Here is an 18,715-nt window from a genome sequence, read left to right as displayed (position 1 = left end):
GCGGGAAGCGACGCGGGCGAGGGATGTGCTGGCTGCAGCTTCCCGCCACCCCCATTGGCCCGGGACGGCAAACTGCGGCCAGTGGGGGCCGCGATCGGCTGAACCTGCCGCATCAGCAGGTAAATAAACTGGCCCGGCCCACCAGGGTAAGCGCCCTGGCGAGCCGTGTGCCAAACGTTGCCGACCCCTGTTCTAAAGCTTAAGTGCTTTAGACCACACAATGTGTTAAATGCCTAAACTCAAAGTGTTACCTGAGAGCATGTGCCCAGAAAGCTCCACGTCTGGGGAAGAATGGTCTGTCTGTTTACACAGCAGACAAAGGCTGCTGCATAGCCACTTTACCACAGCAGGGGTGTCTGAATTGCTGAGAAGACAACAAAAGCAGGTTGGATTTGTTTCACTCTGTTTATTGTGATATTTGTTTTTCCTCCAACCAACACTCATTCACATTCAGGAGAGGACAGATGCCACCACACCTTGACTCCGTGTCTGGTATTTATTTCTTAAAGCTGTGCCACCTGAAAGCTCTATTTCCTTTATAAAATATTTCAAAATGAATGTGCCCACAGAAAGAACTGATCTTGAAATCTCATGTTAAATTAATTCTTTATTTCCACCATAAAAATATATCCATAAAGAACTATAAGAAAAAAGCTCTCTTTAGTCTTGAAGGAACTACCTAACATCCTGTGGATGGTTTCTTCAGGTCACATGGTTGGTTTTTCAAAGTTCAACTACACCTCTACCCCGATATAACGCTGTCCTCGGGAGCCAAAAAATCTTAATGCATTATAGGTGAAACCACGTTATATCGAACTTGCTTTGATCCGCCAGAGTGCACAGTCCTACCCCCCCGGAGCACTGCTTTACTGCGTCCTATCTGAATTCATGTTATATCGGGTCACGTTATATCGGGGTAGAGGTGTAATTAAAATAGGCAATGCATGCAATTATCCCACCCAGTATCAGCAACAGGCAAATAAAGCAATATTATTATCGGGGAGCCAAGAAATCTCCAACCTCCTCACATACCATAAGAGAATCATCTGAAGGATTGTTTGATTTTACTTATTACAACACTCTGTGGCACAATGCTGTGCAGGGTTTCAATCACATGACTGCTACAGGAACTGAATGTGTAAATTCTCAGGATGACAAAGTTTTTGCCACATGATTCTTAAAATGGGACCTATGGAAAGTCTATCAGAAAGCACAATCATTCCAGTATATCTTAACTTCTAACTTCAGCCTATCATCAAGATTTCTGTCCTATATCAATTTATAGCGTAGAGGTAAATTTATTCTCTAAGGTATAACTGTTGTAATACTCTGCCTTGTAAAGACAGAAGTGCACAGCTTGCGCTCAGTAAGATCCCTGTTCTAGACCAATTTTGCTTTTAAAGGCCAAATAAGAACTTCTAAAACAAATTTTAGGCCAAGACACTAACAACTAATCCCAGATAAGGTTTCTATATGTTTTGAGAGAATAAAGATATCTGCAAACGTATAAACCTCTGCTTACCTCTCCAGCAGCTCTCCCAAGCTAACGATGTTGCCTCTGTGCAGGTGCCACACAACTTCCAACACAGGAGGATTCTAAGAGGAATAATGCTATAGTCAGAAGACAGTGGGTAACATTTACAATAGCAAAACTTTCCAGTGGCAAACATTAAAAAACATTAAAAAAACTGTTTGTCAAATTAAGGATATGAAAAATCTGAGCTCATCATTAAACAGTAATGTATAAAATACCAATAAAAAAAAAAGTTACCATAGACCTATTCTTTCCTACCCACTTTTGAAATGTTTATTAAAAATGATAAATAATTCAGGTCACTTTAGAAGACATGTAATCAGGAATATTCCAGGGACGTAAAGGGGCAATGGACACCTCAATGGATTGGTAATAACCAGGGCTGTCGATTAATCACAGTTAACTCATGAATTAACTCAAAATTAATCGCAATTAATCAGTTTTAATTGAACTGTTAATAAATTTCAATTGGTATTCTATTGTTTAATTATTTTGAATGTTTTTCCTACATTTTCATATATATTGATTTAAATTATAACACAGAATACAAAGTGTATATTATTTTTTATTATAAATATTTGCACTGTAAAAATTATAAACAAAAGATAGTATTTTTCAATTCACCTCATACAGGTACTATAGTGCACTCTTTGTCGTGAAAGTGCAACTTACAAATGTAGAATTTGTTACATAACTGCACTCAAAAACAAAACAAAGTTCACTCAGTACTACTTCTTGTTCAGCCAAGCGCTAAAACAAACAAGTTTATTTACATTTACAGGAGATAATGCTGCCGTCTTCTTATTTACAATGTTACCAGAAAGTGAGAACAGGCATTTTCATGGTACTTTTGTAGCTGGCATTGCAAGGTATTTACGTGCCAGATATGCTAAACATTTGTATGCCCCTTCATGCTTTGGCCACCATTCCAGAGGACATGCTTCCATGCTGATGACGCTCGTTAAAAAAAATGCATTAATTAAATTTGTGATTGAACTCCTTGGGGGAGAACAGTATGTCCCCTGCTCTGTTTTACCCACATTCTGTCATATATTTCATGTTATAGCAGTCTCTGATGATGACTCAGAATATCTTGTTCATTTTAAGAACACTTTTAATGCAGATTTGACAAAATGCAAAGAAGATACCAATGTTAGATTTCTAAAGATTGCTACAGCACTCAACCCAAGTTAAGAATCTGAAGTGCCTTCCAAAATCTGAGAGGCATGAGGGGTGGAGAATGCTCTCAGAAGTCTTAAAAGAGCAACACTCTGATGCGGAAACTACAGAACCCAAAACCACCAAAAAAGAAAGGTGTTTTGGATTGTTATTGAGCAGAACCCTTCATCAGCATGGACGCGTGTCCCCTGGAATGGTGGTTGAAGCATGAAGGGACATATCAATCTTTAGCGCATCAGGCATGTAAATATCTTGCGACGCTGGCTACAACAGTGCCATGAGAACGCCTGTTCTCGCTTTCAGGTGACATTGTAAACAAGAAGCGGGCAGCATTATCTCCTGCAAATGTAAACAAACTTGTTTGTCTGAGCAATCGGCTGAACAAGAAGTAGGACTGAGTGGACTTGCAGGCTCTAAAATTTTACACTGTTTTATTTTTGAATGCTTTTTTTTGTACATAATTCTACATTAGTAAGTTCAACTTTCATGATAAAGAGATTGCACTACAGTACTTTGTATTAGGTGAACTGAAAAATACTATTTCTTTTGTTTTGTTTACAGTGCAAATACTTGTACTCAAAAATAAATAAAGTGAGCACTGTACACTTTGTATTCTGTATTGTAATTGAAATCAATACATTTGAAAATGTAGAAAACATCCAAAAATATTTAAATGGTATTCTATTGTTGTTTAATCGAGCGATTAATCATGATTAATTTTTTTAATTGCTTGACAGCCTTAGTGACAATATAAAACCCAAAGGTAGACAGACATTAAGAGTAAATTACCCTTCCCTATAGAGAAGGATTGAAACTTGCAGAGCTGCTGTCTGTGTTGCACATTTTTGGTAGAAAAAGAGATCTCAGTCTCCAGTGCTGTCAATCTCGCATTTTTCACAAACACTAGCATTCACATAAAAAGCAGAATGACAGGTTACAATCACTACTGCTCTTTGATGCCAAAAGCCTGTCAGCCAATGCTAAATGCTAATGCTCCTTTTTCTCATGGCAAGAGTTGAATGCAGAAGCCAGTCAGGAGTCTTAAAAAATGGAAGCTATATAACACACTAGCTATAAAGCAAATAGTTATTAAACAATCAATAGCATATGAAAAGGAGCATTTACTATTCCAGATATCAGCATGCTTCGGAGGCACTGTGAAGCAGAATGAAAGTAAAGTGCTTTCAAACACCCAGGAAGACTCATTAATAAGAATATAACATACATGACCAAGAATTTTCTATTGCTTTTAGTTAAACTCTTTACCAGGAAGTCTACTAATGTTTTTCCTCCCCCATCAGAAATGCTCATCATTTTTTAAAATACTGTCCTACTTTGCAAGCCATCTCCTGTTCACCTGTTGCAGGAACTATCAAACAGCCATTAATATTTGGGGAGGAAGGCTATCCTTATTGGCTTCCTTCCCCAGCATGTACGGCCCTTTTAGATTAATTCACACAGCTTTAATAGATTTTAGTTTTAAAATATTTTTAATGGAAAATCAATACTCCATCACCTTAAGACGGAATTATGCTTTTAAAATGCCAAAAAGGCCATGGTGACTCCCAGGGGAATTCAAGATGGCCACCATCCTTCAAAAAGTAGGACCGATAAGCTCCTGAGCATGCTGCTATAGGCCATTAACAGTACTGGAAGGAGGATATCAGATTACTAGATTTCTACAGTCTATTGTAGCGTTACCCCTCACTTCCAAGGGATACATAACAAGAGAGTTTAATATGCACTACTGGGTTCCACCCAAATAATCTAAATGTTCTGTCCCTACAGTGTGCAAGACCAGCATTTCTCTTCGGAGGTCTTACCTGCATTTTCCAAAGTTCTTGACAGAAGAGCAAGCAACAGAAGGCATTGTGCACCAACAAATCCTTGACAGTTTGAAGCAAACAAGACAATTTCTTCTGGAATGGAAAAAAAGTCCCCTCTGTAAATATTACATGTAATTATAAAAATATTTTTCTGTTTTTCCTTATTTGTTACATTTTAGTGACGGAATAGCTCAGGGGATTGAGTGGTGAGGAGACACTGAACCTTTCACCTTTGGGCTATGAGTTCAAATGCACCCCACATCAGTAGTGACTGAAATCACTGTCACATGGCAGCTTTTCAACTATTTTTGTTCACCCAGTGATGGCAGCGCAGCAATGTGAATTCATGAACTCAAGCATCAGAAGTGAGAGTCACCCCATACTACCAGGACCTGATGATTGTTCAGTGGCCTTGGTGAAGTGAGTTGATAGTCTCAGTACAGCTTCTGGTGTCCACACACACAAATCAACATAATAATTAGCTACAACTGCAAGCAGGATGGTAAAAATTAAACAATAGACACAATAAAATGAACCCTCTTGGGAAGGACTGGGACATACTAAAGAAAAGTCATATACAAGAAGCTTGTTCAGCCACTACTCACACTGTACTATCTCTATGGATAAACAGAGGATATCATTTCCAGGGCTGTCAATTCAGTAGCTTTCATGTTTAGGAAAATAATGCTCCATTTCTAATGATGTTACAACATACAGATATGAACCATCAGCTATCTAGTTCCATTGCTGGTTTTGTATTTTTTTTTAAATCTTTTGGGGACTACATATACATTTATGGAGGCCAGACAGAGTGGGCTTAAAGTGTAAAAACAAAAATAACCATTAACAATGCGTTTTCCCACCCAATGTTCATCTTTGTGGGCATAAGAGAAAAGATTTTCCTCTTACTCTCTGCTCCAAGTTCAACAGTGCAGCTTGGTTGGACTCCCTGGAAGTTTTGCAAATCTGATCAATGTTGGTAGCCGCAGTTTTGGCTGACAAGATTCCTATTGGTACTCCCAGTCTTGAGGCCTGCTCCTGCAGAATGGAGACTAGAACACAAAGCAAAGTTAACAGTGTGAGAGGATTGTGGACTGAGCACTAGACTGGGAACCAACAACTCCTGAATTTTAATCCTGGCTAACTGTCTCTCCATCTATGGCTTTCGGTAAATCGCTTGATCTCCCTCCCTGCCTCATTTTTCTCCATCCACAAAATGGACAGAACAACATCTACCTCAAAGGGGTGTTGTGATGATCTCTTGTTTGTAAAGTGCTTGCTGACTAACAGTATTAGAGCTCTTGTTTGTCTCTCTGAGGGACAAACTTTGAAAATAACCAAAATATTCAGAAGCCAGGGAACTTTACCTGTCAATATCTGACAGACTTAAGAAAGGCTACTGTCAGAGTTACAGGGCAAGCCATTCTCTAGAACAGTTTTTGTCCCTCGAATGGACCCCTCCACTGACAGGCCTGACTTTCTTCATATCTTTCAAGGATGGAATCATATGATTCAACCACTTTGAGACTGGACCTCCAGGGGGCTCCTTAAATCAGATTTTCAGAGGTGGTCACTAGTTGTGTGTACCTCATTTCCTGGGTGCCCACTTTGAGATCTGGGACCTGATATTCAGAAGTGCTGAGCACACTCAATTGGAAATGAAGGCAATGGGAAAGGTGCTTGAATACATAAAATGCAAAATAACGCTAAGTACTCTGAAAAGTCACTGTTTCTCAAATTTGGGCACCCAAAATTAGTTCATACTTTTGATCTTAATCTCTCTCTGCCTTAGCTCCCCATCTGTAAAATGGGATAATACTTATTTCACAGGGGTATTGTGAAAATAACTAGTTGTTTGTGAAGCGCTCAGATACTATAGTGATGAGTGCCAGAGAAAAAGCCCTTAAGGCTAGTAATTCTATCCTCACAGCAGGATTCGAATAGTATGCAGTAAATAAGGCCTACGACCATACATTGAATAATGAGGGTAAAACAAAATATTTAATAGCTGCTCATTAATTGAGCACCATCCATCCCATGCACTGAATAAGGCAGGGAGTCTGTGGAAAAAAATAGCATGTGACAAATACGTCAGTTTCCTGCATTATCCTTGGGAATCTTATTGAATTAAGTTTAAGTATCTTTTGGGTCCAGTGTATTAAATGAATTGTTTATGTATTGTGGGACAGGATTGTGTAACCTCTTGAGGGGGGAAATGTGGCAGATGTGAGGCCTGGAGGTTCAAGGGACTAGATTGAACAATGTGTCAGACAAGAATAACACTTCTTGCTCCAGGAGTCTAAGTGGTTTTCCTTGGGAATATGTAGGGGGAGGTGAATGTAAATTCCCCAACTCTGGTTATGCAAAACTCAGCCTTTCGAAACTATGCCCTGAGGAGTGGGTGCCTTTGGAAGGCCAAGGAGGAGGAATACTGGTGCAGTTGCCCTTGAACTGAGACAGTGATCACATAATTCAAAATCATATCATGATGCATACACATGTATCCCTCATTTATCTCGTTTCTCCGTTCTGACTGTCCCATTTTCACCAAAATCAATAGGTTTCTACCCTTGATGCCTAGAACATTCCCTGAAATTTTGGAACCAATTAGATGTAGTGTTCAAAAGTTATCCTGTAAGACTTTACAAGCTAGGCCAGCAATAGGAAACATGGCTCGCTGCTGTCCTCATTCTACGCAAAAGAGAACCACTGTGCTCAGTATATACTTGCAACTATATATCTATTTCAGAGAAGAACAAACTAGCAGACTGATAGAGAGAACAAGAAATTAAGGGCATATGACAAGTAGAAATTCAGTGTGTCAGACAAACTTAATTTCCATCTCTCGGACAGATACTTCCTCACTCACGCTCACCTACAAATGATTCTGAAAAAGCATTTTGAGGCTCTGGACCACTCTGTTCAGTTGATTTACTGGAACTCTCCACCTAGAAACAAAATAAAGTATTTTAAATCTCTGTGGGTACATGTATATAAATATATTACCTTTATATGGCATGTTCCATCTGCAGCATTCTAGAAACCTGAAGCAACTGAAATAAAACTAATATTAAATAATACAACCTAGCTCTTATATACTACTATTCATCTGTAGATCTCAAAGCACTTTACAGAGGTCAGTATCCCCATTTTACAGATGGTGAAACTGAGACAGCAAAGTAACTTGCCCAAGGTCACCCACTAGGCATATGGCAGAGCAGGACTAGAACCCAAGTCTCCTGAGTCCTTGTCCTAGCTCCTTCCACTATGCCATATATATTTGGTAAAACATGACAAAAAATGTTAGGAAATGACTTTTTCTAGTTCCTTTTAAAAGGTATTATTCTACAGTATTCCTTAGAAAAAAAAGATCCCAGAGAAAAAATTATAGGACGTACCTAGTCTGCCTATAAAAGTCCTCAAAAGCAAATGCTTTCTCCAGCCTGAGAGTGCAAGATAATGCAAAAGGAGTCAGAAACTTGGCATGATGTCCATGTATGTATCTCACATACATGTATAAAGACAGTCACATTATGGAATCATGGGTGGCTATTAAGAGAAAGCTGATAATCTCCAATAACTTTTGACTCTGTTCACTATAGACCAGAGGCTTTCCAAGTGTGGGGCGTGCTCCCTTGGGGGTGGGGAGGGAGTGATGAATTATCAGTAACGAGCCACACAAAGACCAGGGTCAGGATGGGGCTCTGTCTGGTAGTGGAAGTAGATTGGGCTCTGTATAGGCGGTCTTGACTACTGGAACCAGACTCCCTACCTGTCTTGGTCCCTCACTGCCACAGCAGCCACCAGCGGGCAGTTACCCTCCTCTGCCAGATGGGCCAGCAGGGACTCTGCAAGGAGGGAGCCAAAGGCTGCCCCCTGGGATGACTGACCCTCTGCTGGACAGAGCCCCCTCCTGACCCTGGCCCTTCAGCGCAGCCCCTGGGCATATCCACTTCCTCTCCCAGAGGGAGCCTGTGCAAGGGAAGGGGACTGTGCCATGCTGAAGGGCCAGGATCAGAAGGGGGTTGTGTCAGTGCATGGCCCAGTACTCAGAGTGCAGCCTTTGGGTCCCCTGCTGACCCCGTCTCTTTAACATGGCCTTGTTTGTTTATTCTGAACAGGACGGGAGCCAGACAAGCAGGAAACTGGGTCCCAGCAGCTGAGACTGCCCAACCCCTGCAGGGCGAGAAGTCTTCTTCAACTGCAACCTGGTGAGTACCCCCTCCCTCCACCTGAGGACAGGACACTCGTCCCCCAAAGGTACCAAGCACCCCTTCTCTCACCACACTTCTTAGAAAGAGGTGGGCAGACATGGGACATGAATCTCCAAAGGAGGGGCTCAGGAAAAAAAGTTTGGGAACCTCTGCAATAGACAAAGCCAGTTCTGATCCCAACAAAGAGGATGGTAATTTACCACCATATTTCAAATCTGAATTAGCTCTATATAACCCTAACCCCATTTTTAGGCCACAGTAATAAAGTAAGATGAATGTAAATCTCATTTCTAAAAGGAAAACCACTTGTCTTTGAGCTTTCTTTTACACCCGTTTCCCACCTGTTCACTTACTGAAGATATTCTGCTTATACGACATGCACCTTAGACCTATATCAGAAAGACTTGTATGGAGACCAAACTTCAGCAGGGTTCTAGGGAAACCCAGGATATGACTGGTAAGTTCAAAACTGCCAGCTGTCTTACCTCCAGCAAGAGATCATTCAAGTTCTGATGGCAACTCAGAAGATGAACAGCTGCTTTCTGAAGCTCCTGTCCACTTTCAAATGTGCATTTCTGTTTCTTGGCTCTTCCTGCTAAGAAATTTTTTTTTAAATTTAAGTTCAAGGTTTACTTAATGGCCTGTTTTCTGCTGTTTTATTTCCAGACTGCATGAACGTTGTGCTCATGAAAAGGAATGCTTGACATTGGCAAGAGCCAGACATAGTGTGGGCTAATGCTGCACACAGCTCTGCCAAAGTCTGCCTTCTGATCCCCCAGGCTTCTCCTTCATCCAGACCAGATCACTGCCAATTGTGCCAAAACAGAGACAAAGACAAGGAATACAAGATGATTATTTTTAAATTAGACAGGCTGTTCCACGTGCTGCAAACACACCATTTGCACTAACGATAGCAAGGCTGAAATTAACAGTTTTAGGTTACTTTGAATTGAATCTCACAATGAATCAAGAACCGGGACAGATGTTTGACAGAGGGGAGCGTGAGGTGGTTACACTGCTTGGCACCTGTGAGGAAGGGGGCAGCAGCATCCTGCACAGTCTGGGGAACTGGGGCTGGCAAAGGCCACGAAGGAGGGAGGTGTAACAGTCAAGGTGTGGGGGGGGTGAAGAGTTCAGACAGGATGGAGCTAAGTGACCAACATCTGAGAGGGGGAGAGAGCAGCACACAGGGGACATGGGGGGAGGAACATCCTCCCCTTAGCTCTGGTTTCAAGTCTGGTAAAGCCACCGTAGGGGACACAAATCGGCTTCACGTCGCCTGGTTGCTCTTGCAGCACATGGGGCGAGCAGGGGGCGGGGGGGGCCGCAGGGGGCGGGCTTTGGCCCGGCCTCACCCCCCTAGGTAGGAATGGGGTACCGCCCCCCGCTGTGAGGGGAGAGCCGCACCCCGCTCTTGTGCCCTGCGGAGCTCGCAGCACGCGGGGGGGGGGACCCCGCCGCCACTGCTCGCGGGAACGGGGGGTGAGCTGAGCGGTTCGCGCCCACATCCCCGGGACCCGGCGCTTCGCAGGGCGGGGCTGCAGCCGCAGGCCACCGGCTCGGGCGCCCCTGGAGCACGGCCCCTCGGGCCCGTTGACGGCCCCTGGCGGTCACCTACCCAGCAGCTCGGAGAGAGCCCGGCTCCCCCTCCGCCCGCTCGGGCTGGCGGCCATGCCCGCTAGGCCGAGCGCCGCAACCGCCTTCTCCTCAGCGACTGCGCCGGGTTCGGCTACCGCCACTCTGCAACCAACCAGCCCGCCCTGCGCTCCCATTGGCTACGGCGCCCAGAAGTCGTCCCCAGACATTGGCTAAAGGGCTCCGCCTGACCCCGCCCACTGACTTTTCGTGGCTGCCATCTTGGTAGAGGCAGTAATTGACATGGAGTCCGCCATCTTGGTAGTGGCAACAGCCTAGGTATCCTTTCTCCCCACTCCAGCTATTTTTGAAGAGACTCCTCGTTTGTGGTGGGGCTGGAGTTTAGGAACCAGGCCCACCGGGCCCGGTGTAGCTTGGCTAAACAAAGGAGATTGGGTGTGAGGTGTTAGCAACTGTCTGAAGATGGGGCTGTGAGTGGGCTCTGCTGGCTTTGTCAGTGCTAGGAAAATTACCCCAGGCACATCTGAACTGGCTTAGCTGCCAGTGGCAAAGCACATTCAGGTTAGCAGGCTGGTTACAAGCATCAGGTTTAATTAACAAGGTGGGGAAAGTGCTGGAAGCGACTAGAGTTTCATCTCTACTTGGGCTCCCGGGGTGGGATCCTTGGTGGGAATGCTTTGGGAGTGCAGACAGCCTCTGGGAACGCGCTTTAGAGACAAGAACATCTGAAGGGAAGCAGCAGAATTATTCATGCTGGACAGCTGGGGGAAGAAGAGCAATGGCCTCCAGCTAGGAAGAAGGGAATTCATGCTGGATATTGGGAGCCTGCCTGACAGTGAGGGCAGTGGGGCGACTATGCATTATCTGCCTGTCAAAGGCATCAGGACTAGATGCAGTCAAGAGAAAGTGAATGTAGCCTACAGATGCACTAGGAAAGAAAATGCCACACTTGTGCTGGGGTCAGTCAGCAGCTTCTTCTAGCCTAAAAGTTGAGGCTTCTGTTCGAGCCTACAGGCTAGCTGCAATTGGGAGTTTGGTTTGGGTTTTTTTTTTTTTTGCTTTTACTTTATAAATATATTCTGGGTAGAGATTAGTTTTATTTTCTCAAGTTGGCCCTGTGGGTCTGAAGCCAGTGAGACTACTCAGGTAATCAGGTCATCAGAATGTATTGTATTGTACCTGACTTGACACAGAAACTGCAGAGATTATAGTTTCAGTGTAGCTCTCTTACTGAATCACGATAGAGATTCAGTGGTGATGTAGCCATGTTGGTCCCAGAAAGAGAGACAAGGTGGGTGACGTAGTAACTTCTGTTGATGAAAGAAGCAAGCCTTGAAGCTACACAGAGCTTGCCCCACCACCTGTCTCTACCCTGGTACAATCTGGAGCCTGCATCTTCTTGAAATAAAATCTTATATTCTAGGACTCAAACACTTCAGTTCCCCAGTCAGGAGGTGATAAGGTTGCCACTGCACAGTGCTTTGGTTTTCTGGGAACAGAAAGCTTATAGAAATTTCATTTCAGGGGTCAGGAGAAATCCATTTTAAAGTGGATTTTTTTGTTTGTTTGTGTTAAGTGTCTGTTAGCAATACAATCCCACAGAGGGACATACAGCGTGAGGTGTAATAATTCATTCAGCAGCACAAGTGCAGTAAATACCAAGTAAATTAACATTCATGGGATATTCAACAGGTAGCAACAACCTTTTTTCTTTTTACAGAAATGGATTGAGAAAATGGCCGGTTAGGAATTGATTGTGAGGCATTTTATTCTTCTTGTTGTTTCCCTAGCATCTTACTCAGCAATCCTTAAGAGTGCTGTGTGCAGGAGAAAACCCTTTATGATCCTGCTCAATTTGAAGACAAGGCTCATGGTTTAATATCTGGAATGTAAGTAAACTCCAGAGAGAGTCTTCCTCTACGTTTTCTACACCACCATGTATGCTGAAGATGCTTGATAAGTTATAACACTGTGCAGTTACTCTGTTGTCTATGGGCCTGGTAGGAAAGAACTAGATTATAATATCCAGAATGCCTGTCTAAATGCTCATCATCCTTGTGAGTGCCATACTGGTCCATTTAGACTCTGAAGCTGGTTAGCTGGGGATTGAGTTGTTTAAAATAATAACCTCCCTGAGACTGTGGTGAGGTTCAGTCTGGAGTTGAAAGTGAAATGAGTTTGTTGGGCTCAGCTCACTGACGAAGGCCTCAAGTTTGTAGAATTCCATGTTTCCGTGTAACACAGTATACAAGGATGGAGAGTGTTCTTCAGCAGGAGAGTCTGAGAGTTCAGGACTGGGGGCATGTGCAGTGAGGCGGAGGAATAGCTGACTAGATTTTCAACTCAGGAAGCCTGAGTTAAAAAGTGAAAATAAGTTTGGCCTCAGCATTTTGTACACAATCACAAAAACACCTTGGCCTGGGGCAACTGGTATTTTTTTATTCAGAAGTGGCTCAAGATTGCAACAGCAGGGGGTGCCACAGGCCAGGGTGGAAGTGTCTTAGCAGGGCTGCGTGGGTAGTCAAGACTGGCATAGTGAGGAATGCTGGTCCGTGGTGCATTAGCTGAGCTATGTCGACTAAGCTTTATATGTGTCTCAGCATAATCCTGTCAGGCCACCTAAATTCACATGCCCTTAAGTGAGTCAGTTTCAAACAGGGGTAGGATTGAGTGGGAATTTAAAGCATTAAATAACTGATGAGCTTTACTTCTAATGCTGCCATTCTTGTTTCCTGAACATTGGATCAGAGACGTGCAATAAGTATGGCTTGGGGCCTGCATGGAGCCCTGTTGACTTAATTTAGCTCCGTTCAAGACACAGGTCCGCCTGCATGTAACTGTCAAATTGTGGCCTCCGGGTGGCTGGTTAAAGTCATTTATTGAGTCAGGTTTGAGTTTTTTTTTTAAATCCAACACTCCATTACCAAGAAATATTTGTAAAAGCCACTATTTTTGGTGGGACACATAAGAACACAGTGGGTGTGTGCACCCTCTGCTGATTTAGTAACGGCAGCTAACTAATCAGCACTGTTCTCAGTGCTGCGCAGGTACCGAAAACTCTGATGGTGGTGCATCTGCAGATAGGTAAATCAAAACCACTGCTAGAAAAAGAGCAAAATGCTGCATTTGCTAAAGGCAGACTGAGGTCTTCAAAGAAAGATATTTCATCTTCACATTATAAAAATGTTTTACAAAGAATGAAGAGGGGTTTTTTAAGTAAACCAGGAAAAGAGTAATCTCTGAGAGAGAGCTGGGGTTGCAGTGGGGCACAAACTGGAGCTCAGTTTGCAATATGATATGGCAGCAAACAAGGCTGGTGCAATTTTGGACTACCTCTACAAAGACATTACAACATGGAACAGTCCATTTATAATCCCTCTCTGTATGACTGTGGTGAGATGGCAAGTGGAATATTGAGTCAAATTCAGGGGTCACTGCAAGAAAAATGTAGAAAAAAATGGAGGAAAATTAGAGAGAACAAAATAAATGATCGAAGGATGGGCAGGATTGATTTATGCAGACAGAATCAAATATCTACATTTGCATAGATTGGCTAAGTGACACTAGCTAAGGTAGGATATAACTGCCTACAACTATTTGAAAGATGTAAATATGAAGGGAGGGAAGGAATTCTTTAGCACGGTACAGAGAGATGAAGCAAGGGGTATGAGATTAAATTAAGGGAAGGATAATTTAGGCTGAATATCAGGGAAAATCATTCTGTCTGTGAGCTCATTAATGGCTACATTAAGGCAAAACCTGAGTAGCTGCATTTGATACAGGGACCCTCCGTAGAAGTTTGGGAGAAAAGGAACCTTCCCCAGGCCACAGTGCTCTGCTGTTCCTCGTTCCCAGTTCTGCTGGGGCAATTGCTAACCGCTCTGTGTACCTCTAACCCATCCCTTGAACCATGCTGCATGGGGACAGGCAGGGAGCATGCACAGTGATTGCAGACCCCTTGTGGAACGTCCCCAAATTCTGTCTCCACCTGCTGGCCACAGATTTGTGCTGCATCTGGGACCATCTACACAGCTATGGTGGAGGGGGCAGGATTTTCTCCTCTGATTGTGGAATAGTTTCCCTAGGGAAGTGGCAGAGACTTTTAAAACTAGACTGGAGAAATCACTAGAAAATATACTGTAGGGAACAGTTCTGCATTGGCCAGGACAGGAGGCTGGATTGCCGAGGACCTAAGGGGTCATTTCCATGTTTAATGTTTATGATTCTATGGCAGATATCGCTGCACCAATAGCCTACACTTAGCTGGTTGCCAGTGTAAGTGCCTAACATTTGTACTACTTTTATACTTCATAGGTTGAAGCCATTTCCCCTCCTGCTGTCACTCTAAGAATAGATTTCTCTATTTTTAATATTACTAACAGGTTTCCACAGCCTCACTGGCTTACTAGGTTGCAATTAGCACTGCTGGCTATATTTAATCCGGTGCACTATTTGCAAGGCACCCTGAGTTAATGCAATCTGTTCAGAGGATGGGTTTTAATTAAAATATTAATGAAAAGGAATCTAGAAAGGAAATGGGACTTCTTTTTTTATGTTCTGCAAATTAAATATCTTGGCTTTTCACCCCCATATGAAATTTGCCTCAGTCAGTGTGATTCTTAAATCATTTTATTATCATCGGTGGGGATTTAGAAACCAGCTTTTCTACGTGTGGGCAGTGAGGCCTGATTCTCCTTTCACTTAGACCAGCGCAAATCAGGAGCCCAGAAGTCAATGGAGTTACACCGATGTAATGCTGGTGTGAAAGGAGACTCCAGCCCTAAGCCTGTACCATGTGTCCTGCCCCTATAGAAAAGGGAGGACAACAAAACTCTAATGGTAACAAGTCCTTGTGTCTATTGCAGAGTGATATTCTCTGGACCCGATTTTGCCCTGCCTTGTACCTCGTCTAGTCATTTACACCTCAGCCCTTATGAAACACTGCTGCACCTTATGGGCTGCAGAACACACTGTCTGGCCCTCTGTGCTATGATGCACACGTTTTACATCCTACCTCACTTACATGAGAGACAATCATTTAGGAAGCCTACTTGTCCTCTTCTATCAGGTGTGTGGATACTGCAGGTGCAGCAAAAACATCTTAACTGACACATGACAATGGAAACAAACGTCCTAGTTGAAGGGACTTGGTCAGATTGGTTGATTAGGGCCCAATATTGGGGTTTGTGGAACTGCAAAGTCTGGCTATAGAGACGTCGTTAGTATAGGAGTGCGACTGAGCATGATCTTGTGTTGCTCTCTATGGCCCATAGAGAGAATAAGGAAGCTATTATTCTTATCCACTCAGGGAGATTTCACTTAACTCCTGTGCTAGTGACCTGTGTCCTAGGTCTGGCTCCCTGGGTGGGTATGTTTATATGGAACTGTAATGGCATCCATTGCTTTGCTACAGTGTTGTCATGGTTTTTCTTTTAACTGAAAATGGAAGTAGTTTGATTTTAAAGGAATAACTTGCCTTGCCGTGTCTGCAGGTGAACACTAATGCAAGGGAACCAGAGTGAAATGGTCTCTAAAGGAAAGAAAAATTGACTCCTGTAGTCTAGTTTCTTTGTCAAATTCAAAGAAGTGCAAAACTAAACAAGCAGCAGAAATGAAAAGTCAATCAGATTTGTAAAATATTTTCCGTTTTAATGGTCTCAGGTGTATTAGTAACACTGGTAAGGATATCTGAATATATGAATTTTAACCAGAAAGACTCCCTTTATGTGAGCATCTTGATTTAGTGTGGTTCTTAGGAATAACCTGTGCATGAAGATATTCATAATTAATGGAGATATCCTATCTCCTAGAACTAGAAGGGACCTTGAAAGGTCATTGAGTCTAGCCCCCTGCCTTCACTAGCAGGACCAAGTACTGATTTTGCCCCAGATCCCTAAGAGGCCCCCTCAAGGATTGAGCTCACAACCCTGGGTTTAGCAGGCCAATGTTCAAACCACTGAGCTATCCCTCCCCCCCTCTTTTAAAATAAACAATATACAAAGCATTCAACTTCTTGCAAAACTACTTTCATCTAATGGTGAGAGCTGGGACTGAATGGGAATCAGGACTCCTGGGTTCTATTCATGGCTGCTACAGTCTTACTGTAAACTATATAACCTTTCAGTTCCATAGTTTCTCAATTTGTAAAATGACTAGAATACGATGTACCTACCTCACGGGGGTGCTGTGAGCATGAATGTAATGTTTGTACAATGCTTTGAGATCCTGAGTTGGAAGGCTTTGTGGCATGATAATAATACTTCACACCTACATAGCACTTTGACTTTTTCCTCACCTCTCCTTTTTCCTTTAGCATCTGCCTACCCACATATATACAACTTGAATTATTTGTTATCAAGAGGGGCGATTTAGTTATATCTTGATTGTGTCTTAATCATGGTATTACCTCATTGTAATTAAAGGTCTTGCTATTAATTCTGTGGGGTTTGGTGTGAGAGTGTCTCTTTGTGGAGTCCCCATCCTTTTCCTGCCACATAGCTCTGATGGTGCCTTACGGGCTATTTCTGGAGGGCACTGGCAGGCGAGTGTGAGAACAAAACTGAAAGCAGGAAATGCCTGCAGCCTTCAACTCTCCCCTCATTCACATTCCCGTCTGTTCTGCAAAGGGTAACATGCTCAGAGTTCACCTTCTAAGGTCATTTCTGAAACAACCCACCAAGGAAGTTATTTACAGGTTAAACATGAGTCCAAACATGATTCATCTATGGAGCGGCCAGGATCCAGATCTGAGCTTCACAGCTGACCCCTGTCTATAATGGGATGGATAGGACTGAGGACAGTACAAGAAGCAATGGGCTTAAATTGCAGCAAGGGCGGCTCAGGTTGGACATTAGGAAAAACTTCTAAGCTGTCAGGGTGGTTAAGAACTGGAATAAATTGCCTAGGGAGGTTGTGGAATCGCCCTCATTGGGGGCTTTTAAGAACAAGTTAGACACACACCTGTTGGGGATGGGCTCATTATTACTTCTGTGTGTGCTGAGCTGGCCTTGCCACTGGTAGGGTTTTGTAGATGCTCGCCTTGCCCTGCTCCAGTCCATCCAGCAGCTCTCTCACCCATCATTTCAATTATGTTTGCCTCCCTCCTCCTTTCAAGTCGCTTTTCTGGCTCTTCGTTACACTGTGCATCAAATTCAAACTCGTGCTTTCAAGTCCCTGCCCCATGCAGTCTCTGCCTGTGGCTCTGACCTGGGCTCCTTTCATGTCTCCCAGAGCACATGCCCCATTCCATCATGGATGCCAGCCTCAATCCCCCTTTCATCTCCCTCCCTCACCAATTTCTCTGTGCCATTTCCCACCCAGCCCCTTCTGCTTGGAACACCCTTCTCAAATCTGTTCACCACCTCTTCATCAGTGCATTGCTCTAGTAAATCCTAAAGACCTACGTCTGCAGCAACACTTTTTATACTAAAAAGTGGAGCTACCAAGAGGCTTGACTGCCAAAAGTGAGTAATCAAATACTCATCTCTCCTTCACCCATGCTCTCTTATACACCTTCCCCTTTCATCTAGGTGTATGCTTTATTGTCTCTAATCACTCCAGTCCAGTAATAAGACTGCACGCTCTTCAGAGCAGGGACCTTTTTTTTTAGAAGCAGCTAGCACATTTGCAGGTGCTATAAAGTAATTAACAATTATTATAATAACCAAAATCGGAGATCTAAACTCAGCCCCATCTTTAGAAAACCCAGAGGGAGGGAGGAAGGAAAAGGCTGAACTATATTCTGTACTGAAGGCACCAGCTCCGGGGGAAGCTGGCAAATTAGAGCAAAATGGAAACTCTTCCTACAGAATGTTGCTTGTAGAGATCCCTGTGCTGCCCTGTATCCTTTTGCATTTTGGTCCTGAGAAGCCTCTGGCAGCCATCCTGCTGAGTGACCAGTATGCCCAATTAATCCTCCATTCAGTGGGCCAGATCCAGTCCTGTTGTAAGCAGATGCAGCTCCAGATGGAATTGCTCCCAACTACACCAAGGCTGAATTTGGTCCACTGAGTTTAACGAACGTCTTTGGGCTGTCAGAGCAATGCAGTAACAGATAAGCAGGCTGGCTCTCTCTGGTGCAGTCAATATGGAGTTCATTCTTGCATGTAGCAGGTAGCTGATCTAAAATTATTTCTTGTTCTTTAAATATCACCCCAGAGAGGTGATTGGAGCTGGATGGTCGAGTAGAAGGGAACTTGCCTAAGACTTGGGAGACCAGCATTCAACTGCCTGCTCTGCCATAGACTTCCTGTGTGACCTTGGACAGGTCACTAGCCTCTCTGAGGCTTGGTTTCTGTCTGTAATATGGAGGTAAATATCATCCCAATATTGCAAGGGTGCTGTGAGACTAAAGACTGTGAGGTGCT

The 18,715-nt window shown here is 43.4% G+C and overlaps 1 protein-coding gene across 4 annotated transcripts in view; it reads right to left on the bottom strand.

Annotated features, from left to right (window-relative positions):
* Window positions 1-10,460, bottom strand: part of FANCA (FA complementation group A) — a 57,468-nt gene extending 47,008 nt beyond the window's left edge. For 3 of the 4 annotated variants that reach the window (XR_004647975.1, XM_034788259.1, XM_034788261.1), the window contains exons 1-7: window positions 10,372-10,460; window positions 9,239-9,348; window positions 7,415-7,487; window positions 5,449-5,591; window positions 4,537-4,632; window positions 1,523-1,596; window positions 252-364 (exon numbers count right to left, since the gene is read on the bottom strand). Coding sequence is in view for 3 of the 4 variants with exons in the window: in XM_034788259.1 (XP_034644150.1) it covers window positions 252-364; window positions 1,523-1,596; window positions 4,537-4,632; window positions 5,449-5,591; window positions 7,415-7,487; window positions 9,239-9,348; window positions 10,372-10,426 (664 nt within the window). In the remaining variant the exon portion in view is untranslated. The remainder of the gene's footprint in view (window positions 1-251; window positions 365-1,522; window positions 1,597-4,536; window positions 4,633-5,448; window positions 5,592-7,414; window positions 7,488-9,238; window positions 9,349-10,371) is intronic. The other variant, XM_034788260.1, reaches the window with a different exon arrangement.
* Window positions 10,461-18,715: the final 8,255 nt, after the last annotated feature.

The sequence above is a fragment of the Trachemys scripta genome, chromosome 13 (genome assembly GCF_013100865.1).
Source record: "Trachemys scripta elegans isolate TJP31775 chromosome 13, CAS_Tse_1.0, whole genome shotgun sequence".
Taxonomy (NCBI): Eukaryota; Metazoa; Chordata; order Testudines; family Emydidae; genus Trachemys; species Trachemys scripta.
The sequence above is the reverse complement of the archived record's forward strand: the minus strand, read 5'-3'. Positions and strand labels throughout refer to the sequence as shown.